Consider the following 21,971-nt stretch of genomic DNA (forward strand, 5'->3'; position numbering starts at 1 on the left):
AAGTGGAACTTTTTAGCATTTGCTTATATCATATTACATATGTTAATTCCAGAGCCATTTGCACTTGGAGTAAATGACATTTGAGGTCAAAACCTTTTCTTCCATTGGAAAACTCCTTACACCCATGCAAGGGAATGACTTACCCAGAACCATATATGTTATTAGTCAACGTCTTTCACACAATACAAAAGGCATTTTCCCTGCCTGGTAAGGGTTTTGAATGCCACATCTCTAGGGAGCACTAAGCTTGAGCTAGCTGAATGTCAGTGACTGACCACCAAGCAGTTCTCACTTCTCATGGCTCCATTTGTTGGCACATCTATCTCGGTTCATTTACATGATGGTACAGACATCCCAGTATGTTCCTGATAGGTCTGCTTTGTGTATTTAATGTGAAACCACATGAGGTATCAAGCATATGTGGTGATGTTCTTGCCACTGGCCTTTAGAAGCATCTGTATTTGAAGCTACAATTCATTAAGCAGAGCAGAAGAAACTAGCATCCTCAAAACTGTCAGTCCTTTAGGACTTCACCTAGCACAAGGAAACTCCCCTAGCAGCTGCCAATCCTGGGGTACAAGCCAAGGTCCCCTTTCCTCAAGAGATCTGTCAGAACCTCTCAAGTGTGGACCCTAAGAGTCACTGAGGACTTTGGAGACCATCTGAGATGAAAAGGCTGAAGCCAGAAGCACTGTGGGGCTTGCCAAAGGATGCACAGTGGGTGGGTTGCAAAGATGGTACTAAAATCCTGTGATTTTTACTATAATTACTTAAAGCTTTGGGTAACAAACAAACAAAGCAATAAGTTACACAATTAGAAAAACTCTCAACAATCCTCTAGTGTTCGTTGTTGTTGTTGTTTTCTGGAATGAGCTGGCAAAAACCACCCATGGCCAGGTTTCAAATATCTCCCAATGATGGGATAGCTCAATTCATCTCCAGGAAGGCTTTTAGGGTTTTCTCAAACTAGATCTGTTCCTCTGCCAATAAAATGCTCTTTGATGGTTGCTAGAAGCTCCCTGCTGGTGAGAAGGTCTGTTCATAGGCCAGAAGCTACAGTGAGAATGAGAGGAGAGAATGCACCAGGCTGGGATTCCTCTGGTAAAAGATCACCAGAGTGTTCTTGGGATGTCTCCAATCACTAACAATTAGTCTTGTGCTTTGGGGCAATTCATTTAACCACTTGAGGCTTGGTTTCCTTATCTATACATAGAGGAGCACATGAATGATGGATGATGATTAAAATGTCATATCTCCCATGGATTATATGACTTCACATAAGGTAATAAACAAAGATATACTTCTTTTTCACCCATTTGTGGTCTGTGTGGGTGCTCATGTACACGTACATGTGTGTGTGTGCAATCATGCACATGCATGCGTATGGGTATGTGTGCATATGAAGGCCCAATATTGATGCTGGAAATCATCCTCAATTGATTTATGCCTTATTCAGCGAGGCAGGGTCTCTTACCCTGGAGCTCATGGATATGGCTTGTCTCACTAGGCAGCTTGCGTGGCTAGAATTACAAGTGGGTTGTCACAACCACCTGACATTTTTGTGGGTCCTGGGATCCTAACTCAGGCTTTGGCACACAGTTCTATGCCAAACGCTCAAGCACTAAGTTATCCACTCACCCTGGGACATCCTTTCTTTGCTGCATGGGTAGATGTTCTCACGTCTTTGACCTCTGTAATGCAGACATATCACTTTGACCTCCTTGGGGATGAACTTGTGGGACTCAGCAAGATGTTGCCTGCAATGTGAACCTTTTCTTCTCTCCCGTTTCATATCAACACCTGTGGGTCAGGGGCTCCAAGGTGCCTAGGGAGGTAGCACAGAGTCCTTCCACGCATATATTCTGCCTGTACATGTGGAATTTATCTTTGCCCCTTGTTAGTCAAGTATTTCAGGAGAAACCCCTTTGTTCTTCACTCTTTTCATCTACAGAATGGTGATTAAATAAAGACTATGACATGGAATGCTCATAAGGACGCATACATTCAATAAGCACACAGTGGATAGCTAGCATCATGATGTATACACAGGATGACTTTATATTAATAACAATGGGCATCATTTTGGCAGCGGATAAAGTACACACATGTGTAAATGTACATGCCTGTGTGTGCATGTGGAAGCACAGCCTTAGTGTTGGGAATCATCCTCCGGCACTCCAACATTGATTGAGACGGGGTCTCTCAATCAAACCAAGCACTTGCTGCCCTGGCTAGTTTTAGGTGGGTACAGTGGTCAACGGTAGCAGTGGATGCACAGCACTGACGGCAAGACTGGGCCAAACCTTGTTTCACTCAGAAGTGAAATGCAAAAGTGATGCACGAGTGCTCATCCATCAACGCTTCCTCTCCAAGGCCTTATGTAAGACCCTGCAACTTCATGCATGCCACTTAGTCTGCACAGAGCTCTGTTTCCTGACCAGGAAATGAAGTGGAGAAATAAAGACAAGTTCAGTTGTCTTCTATAACTACCATGCTAAGACTAACCGGGCCCCACGGGAAGGTGACCAAACCCGTTCTCTAACATGGCTCCTGCCAACTGGGCAGCAGGAAGCTGGGACCCTCCCTTCCACCCCAGGCTTAGATGATTAAGGACTGCTACCTCCTCTTCCTGAGTAATTTCCTAAAGGAACACTTGGCCCACCAGTCACCTTTGGTATTAATCCGCCAGCTGTCGTCAACATCTGGCCACTCACTTCACAACACTAAATACCCAACCTGGCCTCTCTCTGCCCCTCACTCACACCCACTCTTCACTTGTTATGGGGCCTGGGAATTTGAAAGCATTCACTTCCTTCCCGGCCTCCTATGCCCTGGAATGCATCTGAGATCCAATCACCCAATTCCAGACATCTGTTCTGCTCACAGTCAAGCTGCAGAGAAGAAGGGCCAAGTCTCCTTTAATCAATCAATTATATAAACACAGGCTCGGAGGGGGGAGGGGCACAAGCTTGCGTGCAGAGTGGTAGTAGATGGGTACAGAAAGCTTAATTCTCATTTCTCTCATCTGTGGCCATCACACTGTTTCTAGCTATGCCATCTGTAGTTAGCAAGATGAGATTCGGTCCTTCATCTAAGAAAAAAATATATATTGTAAGTAATTAAAAATTACAGGTATTCTGAAATTAATGAGCCCAGCCTCCTCATTTTATAAAGGGGAAACTGAGGCTTAAGAGAGTTCAGCAAGCATGTTCTCATGCTCGCTCTCTGTGAGTGCGGAGAGGCGTGGAGTGGGAACTCGCAGACAGAGTAAGCAGGAGTCCAGAGTGAAACCTTAACAACCTAAACCACCAGTCAGTATGACACTTCCCTAAATGGATCTTTGTAACTGAGATTCTTGAGATGAGAACCCTGGAGAAAAGCTCTGAGCCATGTGGCATCCATGGCAACAGGAGGAAGCTGGTAGACAACGGAGACCTGAGAAGATGCAACGTGCGTCTCCCATTTGCCACTGTGTCTCTGGAGAGGCAGGGTCTGCTGAGTGTCAAAGGCAAACCTAAAGCTTCCTGGTTGAATGCCAGGCTGCCCCGGAACACCCACCCTACCTGTCACATACTCACAGCCCAGCTGATGATGAGATGGGCTTGCCCATATCTAGCTCTGAAAGCATGCACACTCAGTACAGACACCACGGAGACACACAAGGAAGCTGAGCAACATCTGCAGAGCACTTCTACATTCAGGAAAGGAGTTATTGGGAAGTTGGCTGAGAATAAAGGCTAGAACAAGACTTGAGCTTGACTAGGAACTAACATTGCCTAACAGTACAATGGTGTGAATTTTGAAACCGTACTACACCAGATGGTATCCTGATTAACGATTAAAAAAAAATACTTTCAGGCTATGGGAAGCAAAGCTAGCCATTCATGAGGTTTAAACACAAAGCTTCTGGCAGATATTTCTGTGACACCAAACCGCAGGCGACTGCTCTCACTAAATGGGCATCAGAAAGCATTAATGAGGCGACTGTACTCTGAGCATGTTCAAATCTTTCCCTACAACTGCCACAGCGGCGCTGTCCCTAGGAATCATGACCATTGACACTGGTAAAAAAAATTTTTTTAGTACTTTTGAGCATTTTATACCTGAGCACTGCATTTACATGGCCCCCTTGCTCCCTCTTCCCCATCTCCTCTCACTCCTCCCAAATTAATGACCTCTTATTTACTATTGTTATAAGTATATGCATATGCACAAGTGTATCTGTGCCAACATGTATATATAATCTATTGAGTCCATTTAACTTTCCTCCTATGCTCATGTGTCTAGGGCTGACTTCTTGGGATTAGGTGGATCATCTGTACCTTTTTATCTAGGGGGAAACAGGACAGAAGCAAAAAAGAGTGGGACTGTGACTGAAAGTAAGAAAACGCCTAAGAGCTGAGATAGAGTGATTTCCTTAGCCTCACTGTTCTGTACATTGCCTTTAGACAGATGCTGGGGGACCATTGGGTGGTTAAGAAGAGGTTAAAATAGGCAACATGGAGGTATAAAAGCCCATGACTTGCAAGTTTAATTGCCAGTGCAGTGACCCTTGGAACCCAGAGTTTATGTTCCATAGGTGGCTACGAGGCACCTACATTAAGCCTGGCAAGATGCTCATCTCTACAAGGAGGTTTTGTTGTATAGTGAAGCAGGTCTCGGGACAACACAACTTTTCTGGGCTGACAGAGAGACCCACAGTGTCTAGATAATGAGATGGGTAAAGCAGTAGTTGGGGCTGATGCCTGAGGAATTCCACGTGAATGCAGGAAGAGCCACAGCCATGCTCTACTGTAGAGAGGTAAGGTGCAGGCTTTGCCAAGAGGCAGCCTAGGTTTCAATCTCCACTTTGCCACTGTCCTGCAGATAATACAGGCACCTCTAGGCCTTTCCTTCTTCATCTAAAAGATGAAGCCATTTAACCAGACAGCTGCGGGCCCTGATGGCTCACAACTCCTATGAATTTCTCACAGATGAAATTATTCTAGTCATCTTTCTAAATGGTCTGGCTAAAGGCCTACACAGGAGAGGACTCTCCTGATGTGTGGTTTTGCATCTGAGGTCACCACTGATGAAATATTTCATTTTAAGAGGGCTGTCTCTCATGTCCATCAGCCATTTTTCTGCATATGCTTTGGGCACTTACCTTTCTAGGTTGGTTAGAAATGTTCTGCACACAATAGCTCAGGTGTCCCAAAGCTGTCAAAACAAAACTCCATACCTCACTCACGGCTGCTGAATGTAATTCTTATAGCTTGAAAAGAGGGGAAAATAAGACTGCCTAACTCTCCAACTGCCATTTCCTCCTGGATATCCTGAGGTTATTTCAAATGTAACTTGTCCAGCATGGATCGCACCACCTTCTCCCTCTCTCTTGATACCTTGGTCACCCCCTCTTATTGAATAATGGTTCTCTTCTTGTCTTTTTTAGTTAATGGCATCTACATCAATTCAGTAGTTCAGGTGGACTCTCCAGATCAGATCTCCTTGTCATGCTCACCCTGTGACCAGCATCTCCCTGATGACTTAGTCACTGTTTTATTTCTGTGAAGATACATCATGACAAAGGCAGCTCTTATAAAAGAAAGCATTTAATAGGGGCTTGCTTGTAGTTTCAGAGGTTTAGTCCGTTATCATCACGGCAGGAGCATGGCAGTAGGCAGGCAAGTGCCGGAGCAGTAGCTGAGAGCTACCTCATGATCCATAGGCAGAGATACACTGGGCTTGGCATGGGCTCTTGAAATTTCAAATCTTACCGTCAGTGAAAAAGCCACACCTCCTAATCCTTCTAATCATTTCAAATAGTGCATATCCCTGGTGACCAAGCATTCAAATATATGAGTCTACACAGCCAGCCTTATTCAAACCACGATACCCTCTGCAGCTGTGCTTTCACCGGGAGGCTCAGGTCAAAGCCCTGAGCACATTCAGAAGCAACTATTTCCCTGGCCTGGCCCCTGCTTTCCCCTCCCAGTTCATCTAACTCTGCATCACAAAGCTGAACCCGGCCTTCATATTGACTTTACAGCTGTGTTCCTCTTACCCAGAATGCCCTCATCACTGGTCTGTTCATCACACCTATAGTCCAAGGCTTAGAGCTTAGTTGTCCTCATCTCTTCAATGCCTACTTCTCTGTGTCCTCTACAGAACTGGGTCTTCTGCCATTATATCCCAGGGTGCTTTGAACATACCTCCACAGCTGGATTATCATAGAACAGTTAGGGTGACATCTCCCCCCAGAACCCCTTGAAGGAAGATAAAGATTCCCTTTTGACCTTATCAGTGACACTTAGAACACGACCCAGCTCACAGTGGGTGCTCAATAATGAATGCCTGTAATCGTTGCCTGTATTACTGAACACACACTAAGTAGGGGGGTGATCTAGGCCACGTAAAGATGCAACAATAATCCTCAAGAGAAAGGTCAATATTGAAACAAGTATGAGAGGGCTACATGTCCAGGAGTGACAGCTAAAGCCATGCCGGCAGGACAAGAGACAATAAGAGAGCAGTTAACCGTGGTGATTCATCTCCACACACACCCCCCTACACCTTTCCGCATCTTTCTTTTTTTCTATCTGTGACAATTATTTTCAGTGGGTTTCTCAGGACCTGCTTTTCTCAGATTCATGCCAGTTGGTCAATCACTCTCTTCTCTTTTTTTCAGACATTTTTTTCCATCTCTGCTTCTCCTTTGCTCATCGCGCCTCTAACATAAAATGTTCATTCATATTTATTCACTGCCTTTATGCATCTTCATTTTAAAGGCATATGACTAAGAGGAGCATTTTAAACATACTTCTTCTATGCCAGCTGCTTTCTATTGAATTTTTGTGGATTGATTCCATTGGCTCCCAGCAGGTCATGGCCTCGAGGTGACAGATGGTCCATGTTCTTGGATCTTGTATGACTGCTGGCATTATTGTTCCCTCTGGGGCTCAGGGTTTTTGGTGACTGCATCCAGAGGCCCTTTGCTTGCAGATAAGAATACAGATGCATGAGCTAGGAAATAACTTGATTTTTCAACTCAGTGGAACAGGACTGGGAGAGGAGCGCAGGAGGATCTCCTAGACAGGTCAGAGGAGTCACGAAGGAAGCTTTCAGCCGTGACAGTGGTCCATGAGGCAGGCCGGGAGCTGCCTTTCAGTGACGCCAGGCTCCTGGAGGCTGGAATGGCTAGCTGTGGACAGTCATGTTAAATATGTAATTCTAGAAATGTGATCAAACTGACTTCCTGCTAGAGCTCCAAAGTAATTCCCCCACACGGAAGCTGGGGGACCCTTTTGTTTTCCATTTTTTATTTCTGTATTAGGTTAATTTTTTTTGAGAGATTAATTTCATTTACTTAGTCTTTTCAATCAGAGAGATTAATACATTAACAGGTCAGAAGGTATTGGTAGCAGCAGGGAAAGTAATTTAAAAAGTCTAATTTTTCTCTCCAAAAGCACCAGCCCCTAAATTAGACAGGTCCCTGTGGTCCTGAAAGAAGATAAAGTTTCAGTAGGACTTGTATTGAGAGTCCAACAATGTCTTCTGTGTGCTCAGATGTCGGGAGGAATATTTCACTTTGTGAGAGTCAAAGGTGTGGATCTGTGGGAGAGGTGGGCAGATGGCAGTTTATATTTAATTTTTAGGGATGCCATAACAAATCCCAACAAACTGGACTCCTTAAAATGAGAAAATGTTATTCTCCTATGGTTCTGGGGTAAGGTGTTTAAGATTTGTTAGGGCTATGTTTCCTCTAAGCTTTGGAGGGGACCCCGATCTGTACCTTTTAGCCCCTATTACAGCCATCATCCTTGGTGCTCCATGGCATGCAAAGTGTGAACCCAGTCTCTGAATTCTTAGTCACAGTGCTTGCCCAGCACATGTCTGTGCCTGTGGTTTCTATTCTTATAAGCCCAGCAATCATATGGGATCTGGGCCCAGGAAATCCCTTGTGTCAGCCTTTTAACTTGATCACAGCTGCGAAGATACTATATTCAAAGTCTCATTCACAGGTACTGGGAATCTCAGGCCTTGAACATATCTTTTGGGGTAACACCATACAACCCATAATGGGGAGAACATACTGAAATGGAAAAGTGCAGAAGTATGTAAGATTATTGACAGTGCCAAATGGCCCTACCCACATTCTAGGGGGGTGAATTGCCTACTCTACCCGGGTGGTCTCAATTCAGAGACATCAAATGTTTGCTCTACAAATAGCCAAGGTTTTGGAAATCAGCCCGATCATTCAGCTCCGACATTAGGTCATTCAGGAAGAGTGAATGTTCTCTGCGGTTCATCTTTGAAATAAGTTTGTGATGTGACAGAACACTGCTCGGCAAGGGATGAGAGAATCTGAATTTTGCTGAATTCATCCACTCTGTAGCTTAGGAGCCTAACAAATAAGCTCCTTTCATTTTCCATTGACATTTTTGTTAAACATGGACCATTAAATAATTCTATGTCACTTAAATAAGAAAAGACCTTGAGAGCAGATCTTATAAAGTACTATATTAAAAACAAACAAACAAACAAACAAACTTCGTCTTGGTCATCTGAGCATCTGGGAAAGAATCTTTGGTCATTCTGCTTAAAATGTTTATAAAGGGCCTGGAGGGACAGTTCTGTCTACAGGATTCTTGCCTTGCAAGTATGGAGATCTGAGAAAATGCCAGCATGATACAGCTCATGTACCCAATGCCAGTGCCGGGAATGTGGCAACAGGAGGGTTAACAGAACCTCCTGGCCAACCAGCCTAGTCTAACTGGTGAGCTCCAGACCTATGAGAGACCCTGTCTCAGAAGAGGTGAACAGTGTTCGTAAGTATGACACTCCAGTTTGTCCTCTGACACACACACACACACACACACACGTGCACATACACAAACACACATGTGCACACAAAATGATAATAAAATAAAATAAAACACCAATCCGATTCCTCAGCTCCAAAGTAGGCAAACAAGGGGGTTAAAGTTAGGAAGAATACCGTCTGTCCCTGTGACTCTAGAGCCCAAGGTGACGGGACTCCCTTTGGCAACCCCGGCAGCTGTGTTCTTGGAGCATCCAGCAGGACACAACGGAGAACAGTTGTATCTGGGTGCCTACTCAGAGCCTAACCCTTCAGCCAAGCATATAGCTAAGTCCACAGACATAACAGCTGATGGTAAAAGAAAACATGGGGGACCCTTTCTTCCTATGCTCCCATTACAGGGCCCTGGGGAAGGGATGTGCAGCTCTCAGCTCCCCGTGATGAAATTAGCCGGCTATCATCGTTCAAGACAGAGGCCAGGGAGAGCTGGAATCTGATGCCGAATGCCACCGAAGAGAAGATATTTTATACAACATAAAAGGCCCTGACACAAAGTAGAAGAAATATTGGGTGCCTTCAACAAGGTAGGTCAAACTTTTTCCTCAAGCAGATAATTACAGGCTTGGGGTGAGTAAATCTTATTAGCCTCTTTCTACCTCGTCTCTTCCCATAAAGCACTAGCAAGAGGAAAGACATTTGCCATCTAGAGTGGAGAGCTTGCCTGAGAGAGGATTGGTCTGTGGCTGTCAATCATGTCACTGCGGTGGGGTTGTTGATGTTGCTCTTGCTGTCCCCACCCATCCCACTGGGATGTACCTTAAGCCAGTCAACTAAACATGAAGTTCCACTCTAGGCTGGCCAAGACTCCATGATGTCTCCCAATCTGACGAACTACCCCTTCAGGCGGCAATTTTCCAGTCAAATTTCCCTGCCCATGTTTGAGGACTTAAAATTAATGAAGTTGTTAACATTTCTTAAAATGTCTTCCCTGGCAGGTGAAAGGAATGGATTTATCACCTATGAGCCCACTGGCCTTTTTGATTCATAGACATGTAGACTGAGCCCCACAAAACACCCTTAGGAGGTAGGAGTCTGGTCCTAATTCTGCCATCAGCTTTCTCTATGACAGGTCTCAGGGTGAGTCCTCAATGTCACTCTTTGGTAAGGGGCTTAGCTGCCTACAGAACTATTTATCTGACCTGTGAACTCTGAGGAGCCAGGGCCCAGTGTTACTGATCTTGGAGTTTGTATCAGCTCCAGCATCTGGCTCAGGGCTAACCACACAGATGTGGACGTGGAAGTGCTGATGGTGATTGTACAGTCTCCACGAGGGCTCCACAATTAAATATGGCAGAAAGATAGAAAGGCTTTGAAAGCACTGCTGTATTTCACCCATTGAGGAGCCTCTAATCCTTCTGGCACGAACCAGCACTTACTATGGTGCTGACTGTGACACTGTGGTCCAGCATTTGGGCACTAAGTGACCAATGGCTTGAGTCTGATAAGCAAAGAAGGGGAATCATGAAGTTCTGGGCCATGAGGACACTTTCAGAGGGAGCTTAGGAAACATCTTGAACTATTTTTCACCCCAGTTGTCCCAGCCTTCCAGTTTACTGATAAGGAAGGCAGGGCTCAGAGAGAGGAAACAGATTTACCTAGGGCAAGTGGTGAATAAGTTGGGTTTTCTTAAACTCCAATGGCTTCCTCCCTTTGATCTGAAACCTCCCTCAGTGGCTTTCATAAGGAACCAAAGTCTGCTATCTGTGATGTGCAGGAGATAGACTTTTGGGCATTCTACACTTTATAAAAGTTATCTTATAAAGATAGTGAATGACTTTGAGAGAATCCAAGTGTTGTCCGAAGACCAGCTATACTGCACATCTAGTTACAAATCATCAACCCCACACACAGAAAAAACAAGCTTTCAATTATTTATAGATACTTGGTCTTATCATAAGACAGTATTCATTGGCTGGTTTAAGTAAAACCAAGGTGTAATTCTTATCTGGACTCTCCCAAGAACTACTGGGCTTTCCCTCCCTCTGGGGATACTTAGGAGTGGCAAGCAGCATCTCAGCTTAGAGTAGAATCCTAAAGTGCTGGAGGGGTTTTTATGCATTTCCTTCTTTCAATTTGAAATGAAAGGTGCCATTAATACAAACCAGGACTAACTGTGTAATAAATGAGGGGTGGCAGGCTTCTCGCTGGAGCTTTTCTACAGAGAGTGGAACATCTCTGTTAGGTGTACTTTAAATAGGTTAGGCCCAAGGGCAGAGACTGAGAAGCAGGAATAGGTAAATATGCCCAGAAGGGCATCTAGAACTCAGCGCTGCCCTGGGTTCATAAATACTTAATTGAATTAGGTCTGATGAGAGAATTCTATATCGGGAAGCCTTCTGCATTCATTCATCATACATAAGCCTTTAGCAGCGTCTTCCAGGGAAGGATGAAATGAGAAGAAAACACAGCATAGTACCGGTCCTCAAGGGACTCACCCCGCAAAGAGCTGAAGACATGAAGGTGCTCCCTGAAAAATCCCAGCTCTCCTCCTACCCTGAGGCTCCAACTGCAGAGCCCCTGCTAACTGTGAGCTTTCAGCTTGGGCACCGAGAATAAAGTTTTATACTTTGTCAATATAATTTCCTGAGGGTTCCACAGGACAGTAGCTCACAAGTGGGGTTGGAGGGCTCTTGAGGGCGGGGAATAGGACTATAAGCAAAGATTACCAGCTTTGTGGCTAGTGGGCCCACTCTATGAGATACTGTCACAGCTTAGCTTCTGCATGGGTACAAACTGGAACTGGACCAAGCTCTTTTAACCTCTGAGGCTGTTTCATGATCTAATGGACAGAGATGATGTCCAATAACCTGTTGGAGAACAGAGGTTAGCCAAATATAATGGAGTCACTGAGGGGGCCCTGTAAGACCTGTGCCCTTTCTAATAACAATCCCCTCCTGGAGATTGTGGTCTATAGAAATGGTAAGGTGAGAACATTAAGTCCAGATAGCTACCATCAAACACAAATAAACATGGCATCTAATGAATAGTGAAGGGATACCAGGATCCCATGTACCAGAAAGGGTGGAGGATGGAATGTGTCAGCCAGCCCTTGGCTCCCTCTAGGATTCCTACTATAACAAAAACATGTTAGCTGGAATGGTTTAGTAGTGTACTTGAGCACTCTTGGGGGTCAGGGGTACAGTAACATGTGTTTTGCTATAGGGGTCTGAAGGATTCCTGGACCACTAGTGATTGCAGGTGGAAACTCAGAGCTTCCTTAATTAAAAGACAGTGATGGTGTGTCACAGATAATTGTCAAAAATACACTCACCATATCGACTGCGGTGGGACAGGAAAGGAAACGAGTCTTTCATTGTCCAGGTCAGATTCCATACAAAGTTATCAGGAGGAGAAGGCATTCCCGAGGGTGACTCCAAGGAACTGTGACCTGGACACAAAAACAAAGGAGAGAACACTGACCCTTGTGCTTAGGATGGGCCTTCAAGCCGTCACTGTATCAGTCCAAAAGAACGCTTACAATAGGCTTTCAGGGTGCTCAGTAGAAAGTTGAGCAAAAGAGGATGGAGGCACAAATAGTCAGAGTTGACCTCAGGACTGTGATGTGCATTTACTATCAAGAGGATCCATCTCTGAGAAGTTAGAATACTGTGAGCAAGTCTGTGCTGAGGCTTTCTGGAAGATGAACTCGAAGCCAGGCAGCTTAATGGCTCAGTCTAATAGCTCTATCCAAAGTCTATTCTAGTGGTAAGAATTTGTGCAACTTTATCGAGAACATCGATTCATCTCATTCAAATAGTTCCTCCATCCCCACACTCAGGCTTGTAACTTCATTCGATGTTGTTTGCTTGGGTTATTGCCTTATCAATGAGAGGGTTGAAATTGCACTCAGAAGTTACGAGTACTTGACAATTATGTTATTTTCAGGGAGGAGAAAAAAAAATGCTACATTATGGGTTCCCCATATCCAAAAGGCTATGGAGCCACGGAGGACAAATGTTTCTGATTTGCATGAGCGGAAAAAAGGGCTGAGAGAAAAGAGCAAAGTGGCATTAGTTCTTTATTTAACAGAACCTCAAGTGGGTTTTGTGGTGAAAAGTCATTACAATCTATCTACAAAGCAAATGAGCACACTCCACATGCTCATACACCGTTCTTCCTTGAAAACTCCGAAATCCATCATTATTTGCTAATGTTTTATGGTGGGCAAAGCTTTTTTTTTCTGTTGAAGAAGGGGGGGCTTGGGACTTAGCTGTTTAGCAGCTATCTGCTGTGTGGTGAGGCTGGGGGACGTGGGGGGGGGTAGGGGTGGGGGTGGAGGTGGGGCGATGTAGAAGGGAGCTCTAGTTTCTTCTGCAGTTTCCATGGTGCAAACCCCTGTTCCATCCTTTAGTCCTGCTTGTTACATTGCAGTCCCAACACGGTGACTTTCTGAGCTAGGACTCATCCTCACTGGTTTGTAGGTTCAGCCGCTGAGACTGAAAGGGATGGACTCCAAATCAGAGCCCATACCAGGCTCTGTCCTGAGCTAGCTGACCACTCCAGCCAGCTGTAATGAAGACTGATCAATCAGTAGAGTGCTGACCACGTGTGGGGGTTTGAATGTACTGTCCCTTCTCTCCTTGCCTTTCAGAATGGACCCCATGTCATGCATTTTGAAAATCTCTGGCCCGGATGCCTGTAGCAGTCTGTTGCTACGTCCCTGTACTCTTTTTATAGGCACTTGGGTCAAGCTGACAACAGGGCCACATTCTCCTCCAGTTCTCACTGGAAAGAAATGACCCCTGCCCTTCTCCCTCAGATCTGAAGGAGAAACACTGACTCTTCAGTGCCCAGGAAAGAGATCTTTACTTTCCTCTCATCTCTGGTCTGTAGAAATTAGAAGTGAATTTGGAACTGCATCTTCCCGTGGCATTTCCACAAAATGGCTCAGAGGATGTGAGTGGTAAGGGCACAGAAGCTATGCAGGTAAGCTCTGGGGAGCATCTACCTCATCTGTGCTGCTGTGGAGAGACAGTAAGACCCAGACAAGGGAACTCAAGGCTACATGACGTTTCTTGGGTAGGGTTAGGCATTTTAACAATCAATAATATGACTGTATATGTGATGGCACAGTATGTAATACCAGCACTTGTGATGCTGAGGCAAAGGGGCCAGCATAGGTGACATAGCAAGACTGTCTCCAAAACAAAACATATAAATCAGGCGGTGAAGGCAGCTCGTTCAAAACAGTTCTTGCTATGTAAACACAAGGGCCCAAGTTCAATCTCCAGAGCCCACATAAAAACAAAAGAAAGATGCTGGGACATATCTGTCTTGGTTTTTTTTGTTTGGCTTTTGTTTTGTTTTGTTTTGTTTTGTTTTGTTTTGTTTTGAAATAGGGTTTCTGCTATGCAGCACAGGCTGGACTGGAACTTGCCATGTAGACCACGTTGGCCTCATAGAAATCTACCTGCCTTTGCCTCCTGCATGCTATGATTTAAGGCATAAGCTACCACATCCAGCCATTGGCTTTTTTTTTTTACATTTTATTTTATTTTTTTAATAACACATTTTTATTGAAAAATAAAATAATTCATATTACATCTCATTTTCTACCCCATTCCATGCATCCTCCCATTCCTCCCTCCCTCCCACTTTCACCCCAACCCCCCTTCCCTATGACTGTGGCTGTGGGGGACCTCCTCCACCTGAATATGGTGCTAGGGTATCAAGTCTCTTCTTGGTAGTCTGCTATCCTTCCTCCGAGTGCCATTGGGCCTCCCCAACAAAGGGACATGGCCAAATATGGGGCACCAGAGATCCTGTGAAAGTCAGTCCCCAGTCTCCACTTAACTGTGGAGAATGTTCTGTCCCTTGGCTAGATCTGGGTAGGGGTTTGATAATGACTGCACATATTGTCCTTGGTTGGTGCCTTAGATCAAGCAGAACCCCTGGGCTCAGATCCACCCATCATAATGTTCTTCTTGTAGGTTTATAGGACCCTCTGGATCCACCTACTTCCCTATCCCCTATATTTTTCTTACCTAGAGTCTCAATAGGATGTCCTCACCTCTATCCCAGTTTCCTGGTAGGTGCAGACTTTCATGGGACCTGTCCCTTGGGCTAGTGTCCAGATATAAGTGAGTATATACCATTTGAGTCTTTCTGCTTCTGGGTTTGCTCACTCATTATGATCATTTCTAGTTCAATCCATTTGTCTACAAATTTTGGGAATTCCTTGTTTTTAATAGCTGAGTAGTATTCCATAGTGTAAATGTACCACAGTTTCTTTATCCATTCTTCTCCTGAGGGGCACTTAGGCTGTTTCCATGTTCTGGCAATTATGAATAAGGCTGCTATGAACATGGTTGAGCAAATTTTCTTGTTGTGTGCTGGAGCATCTTCTGGGTATATTCCTAGGAGTGGAATAGCTGGGTCTTGAGGAAGCCTTATTCCCAGTTTTCTGAGATAGCACCAGATAGATTTCCAAAGTGGCTGTACTAGTTTGCATTCCCACCAGCAATGAAGGAGTGTTCCTCTCTCTCCACATCCTTGCCAGCATGTGTTGTCACTTGAATGTTTGATTTTAGCCACTCTGATGGGTGTAAGATGTAATCTCAGCATGGTACTGGCAGAGCAATAGGCTGGTTGATCAATGGAATCGAATTGAAGACCCAGATATGAATCCACACACATATAGTCACCTGATTTTTGACAAAGAAGCCAAATCTATTCAATGGAAAAACGATAGCATCTTCAACAAATGGTGCTGGTCTAACTGGATGTCACATGTAGAAAAATGCAATTGGACCCATACTTGTCACCATGCACAACACTTAAGTCCAAATGGATTAAAGACCTCAATATAAAATCAGAGACACTAAATCAGTTAGAAGAAAAAGTGGGGAAGAGCCTGGAACACATTGGCACAGGAGACAACTTCCTGAACAGAACACCAACAGCCCAGGCCTTAAGGTCAACAATTAATAAATGGGACCTCATGAGGCTGAGAAGCTTCTGTAAGGCAGGAGACACTGTCAAAAGAACAAAGCAACAGCCTACAGACTGGGAAATAATCTTCACCAACCCTGCATCTGACAAAGGTCTAATATCCAAACTTTATAAAGAACTCAAGAAATTAAATGCCACCAAACCAAATAAACCAATTGAGAAATGGGGCTCAGAACTAAACAGAGAATTCTCAACAGAGGAATAGCAAATGGCTGAGACATACTTAAAGAAATGCTCAACATCTCTAGTCATCAGAGAAATGCAAATCAAAACAACTCTGAGATTCCATCTTACACCCATCAGAATGGCTAAAATCAAACAGCCATTGACTTTTAATCCTGACACTGGAGAGGCAGAGATAGATGGTTCCAAGGGCCTCCCCTACTCAGCAAGGTGCAGAATAGTAAAGGATCCTGTTTTTAAAAACAGGACAGCTACTGAGAGATACTGAGGTTGTCCACTGGCCTCTATGTGCATCTACACATATACCCATATACATGCAGAGGAGCACACACACATGCACACATACAAATAAAAAAAATAGAATTAAAGGTAATACTATGAATTAAGCAGATGCGGACCTAATATTACACTAAATATTTTAAATATATGATTTCAGTTCTTCCTTATAATAACCTGCCATTGGTCTCCTTAGTTTGAAGGTAAGGAAACTGAGGCTTAAGAAGATAAGACACTTTTAACCGAAGACAGTAAGCAGGAGGACACTGAAGAGTCAACTGACCAGGTCAGCCTGATGCTGATGCCCAAACTTAGGTCAGCACTTCACAGGGGGTGGGTCTGTCACAGACTGTTGCCAAGTACAACACTGGTTCTTTACAATGCCTGCTAGGGCTCCATAAATAACGCTCAAGGTCAGAGGTTACTGCCAAGCATGGCCACTGTGTGAGAAGCCCAGGCAGATGACAGATAGGCCTCTGCAGTGAATGAATGTGAGTGAAAACTGTCAACTCTGAAACTGAGTCACCAATTTAGCTCACACTTTGATCAGTCTTGAAGTAGCACCCAAGACGAAGCCTCAGTGATGTTTCCAAGTGATGTCATTTTTCATAACCTTTCTGTTTGGGAATGCTATTTACTTTTTCCTGGATGAGAAGGGGACAGGGTAGACTTCAGGAAGCAGTTATGACTCTATGAGTGGGCAGAGAATGGCAGATGACTTTTCACCTGGAAGAGGTCCAGGTGATATATTCAGGTTTTTAAAAGTCTCTGAAAGCACTCAAAAGGAAGATGGCTGAGGGCTGAGTCATGACCCAACAAGAAGACGTGGAGATCAGGGTAGGTTGTCTCAACAGATAGAGTTTTACTCATTGCTATAGTCCACCGAGAATGTTAACAAACAGTTGGGCATCCTCAGAGTCGGCTGGAAAGAAAGCAGGAAGTTTTATACTGCCCTTACAGAAGCTCCTAGAACCATAGGCTCACAGGAGCCCCTAGAAAATGGCTCTAAACCTGGGGGTCCCAGCCCCATTGGCGAAGGTGAAAGAACCCTTTCACAGGGGTCAGCTAAGGCCATCAGAAAACAGATATTTATACTACGATTCACAGCAGTAGCAAAAGTACAGTTTGAAGTAACAACAAATATAAATTTATGGTTAGGGGTTCACCACAACATGAGGAACTATATGAAAGGGTCACAGCATTAGGAAGATTGAGAACCATTGCCATAGACGGTCCCTGGTGGAGGTGAGCACGGTGATTAGCCAGATGAAGCTGGTGGACCAGCTAATGAGAGAACAGGCAAAAAGGCAGCCCCACCCCAACTCCCATGCCTGAAAAGGTGAATACCCAGGAGAACACAGACTACACAAATGAGCTTGCTTGCCAAAGGCATTGGGTCAGGAGCAAATGCTAATCATAGCTCATAGAGTATATGCATCACTTTAGAACACTCAGGTTTAAAGTGCCCTCACTGAACAGTGCAGGGTAAAGGGGCTGCATGCCCCCTTCAGAGTTCCTGCCCATTCCCGTCTCCACTCCTGGTGGGAAAGGAGCTTTTTGGCATAAAGAAAAATCATGCAATGAGAAGCAAGACATTTAATTAAGAGAAGGGAATGTTAATCCCAAAAACTGGAGGAGAAAGACCACCAACCCAAATCATCATGGTCAAATTAATTAAAGCGAGCAATTAATTAATGCATGCAATTAAAGAAAGGTTTTTAAACGCCGTGTATATGGGCTGCCTCCTCATAAGGCTGGGTTCACGAGGTCAGCATTGGACATGGGCAAGATGAGGGTTTTTATAGCTTAGGGGTAGGGGGGTTTCCAAATGGCAGCTTTGTCAGACAAATGCTCAGGGTTACAAGAGCAGTGTAACAAGGTGGTCATAATCTTTTGAAACAAAAGTAAGGTTGCAAGATGGCTACAATAGCTTTTTGAAACAAAGACGTGGCTGCCGTTCTCCTAGAACATGTAGCAAAGAACCATTTATAGCTAAAGTTACAGGTGGGGCATAGCCCAGTCCTAGTGAAGCAGCGATTTCATCATAAACAAGAATGAATCTGTAAGATGGCCTTCAGGCCTAAGATGGAGGCAGGCTGCTTCTTCGGGTGTCTTTTGGCCTCCACTCTGGACACATGACCCTTCAGAGTGGACAGAGCCCCTGCAGCCACACACTTAGCAAAGGTTTATAGTTGGGAAGGTGCGAATTAAGCTACTGGCCAAAACAAGATGAGTCCTGGACTCCAGGGAAAGAAAAGTCAAAAGAAAAGGGAAGGGAGGGTGGGCAGGTGATGAGCTTGCAGGTGTCCAAGTGAGCATCAATGATGGCCTAAGGACACAAATGGGAAGAAACACACCTCAACTGGGGGATTATTGATTGAACACTGTACATTCCCCCCTCTAATGATTTCATGAACCCCCCTTAGGCTTTGCAGGGAACCAAGACAGAGTAAAGACCCCAAGCTCTTGACACCACTCTCTTTTCCTGTGCACTACCCGGCCCATGCTGTCCTCAGCTTAGATTCTGGGTCCATCTTAATGGCTTTGCCTCTTGCTCTTTCATAGTAGCTTGGAAGCAGCTGGATGTGGTGCAGAGAAGGGCAGAAGGAGGAATACACAACGAAGCTGGTAAATCTTACTTTAAATTTTCCACCAGGAATGTGTCCAGGCTTGCCCAGGAATCCCACTCTCTTCCCTGACCGATTCAAGTCATGGCTACCATGGCTATTTCCAACCTTAGCATTTCAAATCCTCGTCTCTTCAGCCAACAGCCTTGGTTCCTCACTCACTGAGGACACTGAAATATATGCACTCATGACCAGGAGCTAGAATGTGAGTGTGCTGCCATCACTCCTACTTGAAGGATCCACTACTTATACTCTTCTCCTCAACATATCTTTTCCTCAAGAAATCTGTTGTTGCCATGGAGCTCCCTGGCTCCAGCATCAGTGGTTTATCCCCTTCACAAAGTACCAAGCTGATGTCAACCACAGCAAGCACAAAGCATCTCTACACTCCTCAGCCACTAACACAACCGTTTCTATCTACAGCCAAATCTCTGTGAGTTTGCCGCTACATCTTTCCTGCCACTTTCCCTAAAATACAGTTGGAAAAAAAAAAAGAAAACAAGACTGTACTGTTTCTCCAAGTCAAGGTCACTGCCAAGCCCAGTCTTGATTTTACAAACCCTCAGCATGGTGTTTGACCCAGCTGACACTGCTCTAGTTCCTGAGTGTGTCCTATCTCACTTAGCCACACAGTCCCTGGTTGCCTCCTACATTGGTGGTAGGTCCCACTCATTCTTCTTTGCCAGATGGTCCACACTGAACAGGAAGAAAGGTCCCCACTTCCTTCTAGCCTCTGCATGGGAAATTTTGTAGCTAAGCGTTTTACTGCGTCACAGTGGTTCTGGCCAACTGGCAGCGATCAATGAGCAATAAATTCAAGGGTATCCCAGGACCTGAGGACTCTTTGCTGACCAATAAAGACACATTTTAAAGAAACTAACAGTGATTAGAACCATCCGTTTATTCACATGTACATTCACACCTTCAAAAATTCAGATTTTTTTTTCCTCCTTAGGGAACCACTCAGTGAATTTCTCCTTGCCTGGTGTGAAAATAAGCTCAAGTTTAAAGTAAGAAAGATCTGTGAGATATTTGCATTACCTTTTGAAAGTTTTTTTTAAATGTTGAGAAACATGGGTCTTCTCTCCATCTGAATGCACTCCCAGGAAGATCTCATATTTATTTCCACAGATTTAAATACCATCTCTATGCCAATACTACTAGGTTTATATCTCCAGCCCAGTCACTCATCTAAAAAGCAGAACAGAATATATCTGCTCACCTTGGCAGATCCTGTCCATTTTCTTGCCTGATAAGCATCTCAGACATAACGCGGGCAAATCTAAGCCCTTTACACCATGTACCTGAGCCTGATTTCAGAAGTTAATACTAACGCCCAGCTGCTTGGGCCAAAAGCCAGGAAGCAGTGTCACACCTCCCGTCGTCAGTCAGTTCTTCCACAACTCTCGATGGCTTCTGCTTGAATTGCCTGCTTTCTCCCCATCACCTCTCAGCCCGACTCCTGCTGTCTGTGGAAACCCAGCTGGTTTCCCTGCAATCTGTCCTTCACACATCAGTTAGATTGACAATTCACCCCTGGAAGTTTCTTGCTATAGCCTAGCTTCAGAGGACTCCATATGATCTGACCCCTACTCCGTGCTCCGGATTCATTCCCAACCATTTTCCTTTCCCCACGAGCTCAGCCTTATAGGATGCCTTGCTGTTCCTCAAACGCATTAGGTTCACTCTCATGCCAGGGCTCTGCACGGGCCGCAGGTGGCCACTCCTTTTCCCTCCGTGCAGTTGTCTACCCATGTATCTCCTCAGAAAGGCATTTCCCTGATCACTCTGTGGATACATCACTCCTTATAAACGACCCTTCCTCTCGTCACCCTGTCTTCTATTATCTCTTCTCTACATATGTCACATATATTTATTGACTTGTTTGTTGTATACTTCTGGAACTAGTCATTACTGTTGCCAGACTTGGCACATAGTAGGGACTCAACAAATACGTGTCAAACGAATGAAAGAAAGGCCCTGGAGAATAGTATTAATTTTGAAACATTTTAGATTCGTTATTTAACTTCAGGCTCAGGACATACTTGGAGGAACATCAATTTTCTGAAAATGGTGATAAGAATAAAACATGTTCTAAAATCTCCCAGGGTTTTGTAAGGGCAAAATGAGAAAATGTGTGAGAATGGTGCACTATTTAAATTCCAGCCATGCCATCCCGTGTGTGAGTGTAGGAGAGTGCATGCCCACCTTTGCTTGATCACATGTACTCGTGCGTCTGGAGGCCAGTGATATTTCAATTAACTTGTTGCCTTGTTATTTGAGACAGGTCCTCTTTGTTGAACTTTAAGCTCACCAATTTACTAGGCTACCTGGCTAGCAAGACCATGAGATATCCCTATCTCCGGGCCCACAAAGCTGGTATTACAGGGAAACACCACTATGCTTGGGTTTTACACAAGCATTAAAAGAATTGTCTAAAGTCAGTTCCCCCCACACTAGTCTAGCACTTTCCAACTAAGCTATCTCCCTAGCTCCTTACATCATAAAGTCTTATGCTTCTGCCTCCATGTAGAATCCAAGATGAATGGGAACCCAGGTCCTTTCCAGTACCGAGGAGATCCTGTATCAATAAATACAGTGTCTCAAAATTAAAGTGCTTGCCCAGAGCACACTTCTGTCATTCATTAGCTAACTGTTGACTTGGCCAACTGTCAACTACTTTGAATACCCAATGTTCAGCCAATAGGTTATGTCGATAGTTGAGATCTTTGTTTTCGTGTCTTGCAGTATGGACATCAATCTAAGCCAATGTACATAATATGGTGGGTTTATCATATTTGTGTCCATAGAAGTATAACAAGCTATGCAATGTGCCGGTTATTTACGTGAGTGCCCTAGGTTCACTCTGAACCTTGTTTTTAAAAAACCTACATCAATAAAATGTAACAAATGCCTCTATTTGAGACAATCCTTGGAGTACTGCTGCTATCCTGGTACATATTTTACTTATTTATTTTCCTTCCAACAAGAAAACAATCACTGACAGCTTGTCGGTTATCCCCCCTACCCTCATCTGAAAACACACTTAATAATGCATTATTTTACAATGATTT

General features: G+C 44.4%; 1 protein-coding gene across 1 annotated transcript in view; it reads right to left on the reverse strand.

Annotated features, from left to right (window-relative positions):
* ALK (ALK receptor tyrosine kinase) overlaps positions 1 to 21,971 on the reverse strand; it is a 710,702-nt gene that overhangs the window by 482,876 nt on the left and 205,855 nt on the right. Inside the window, exon 2 of the mRNA XM_084791237.1 lies at positions 12,132 to 12,248. Within this exon, the coding sequence (XP_084647363.1) occupies positions 12,132 to 12,248 (117 nt within the window). The remainder of the gene's footprint in view (positions 1 to 12,131; positions 12,249 to 21,971) is intronic.

Source organism: Acomys minous (genome assembly GCF_964271855.1).
Source record: "Acomys minous genome assembly, chromosome: 8".
NCBI lineage: Eukaryota > Metazoa > Chordata > Mammalia > Rodentia > Muridae > Acomys > Acomys minous.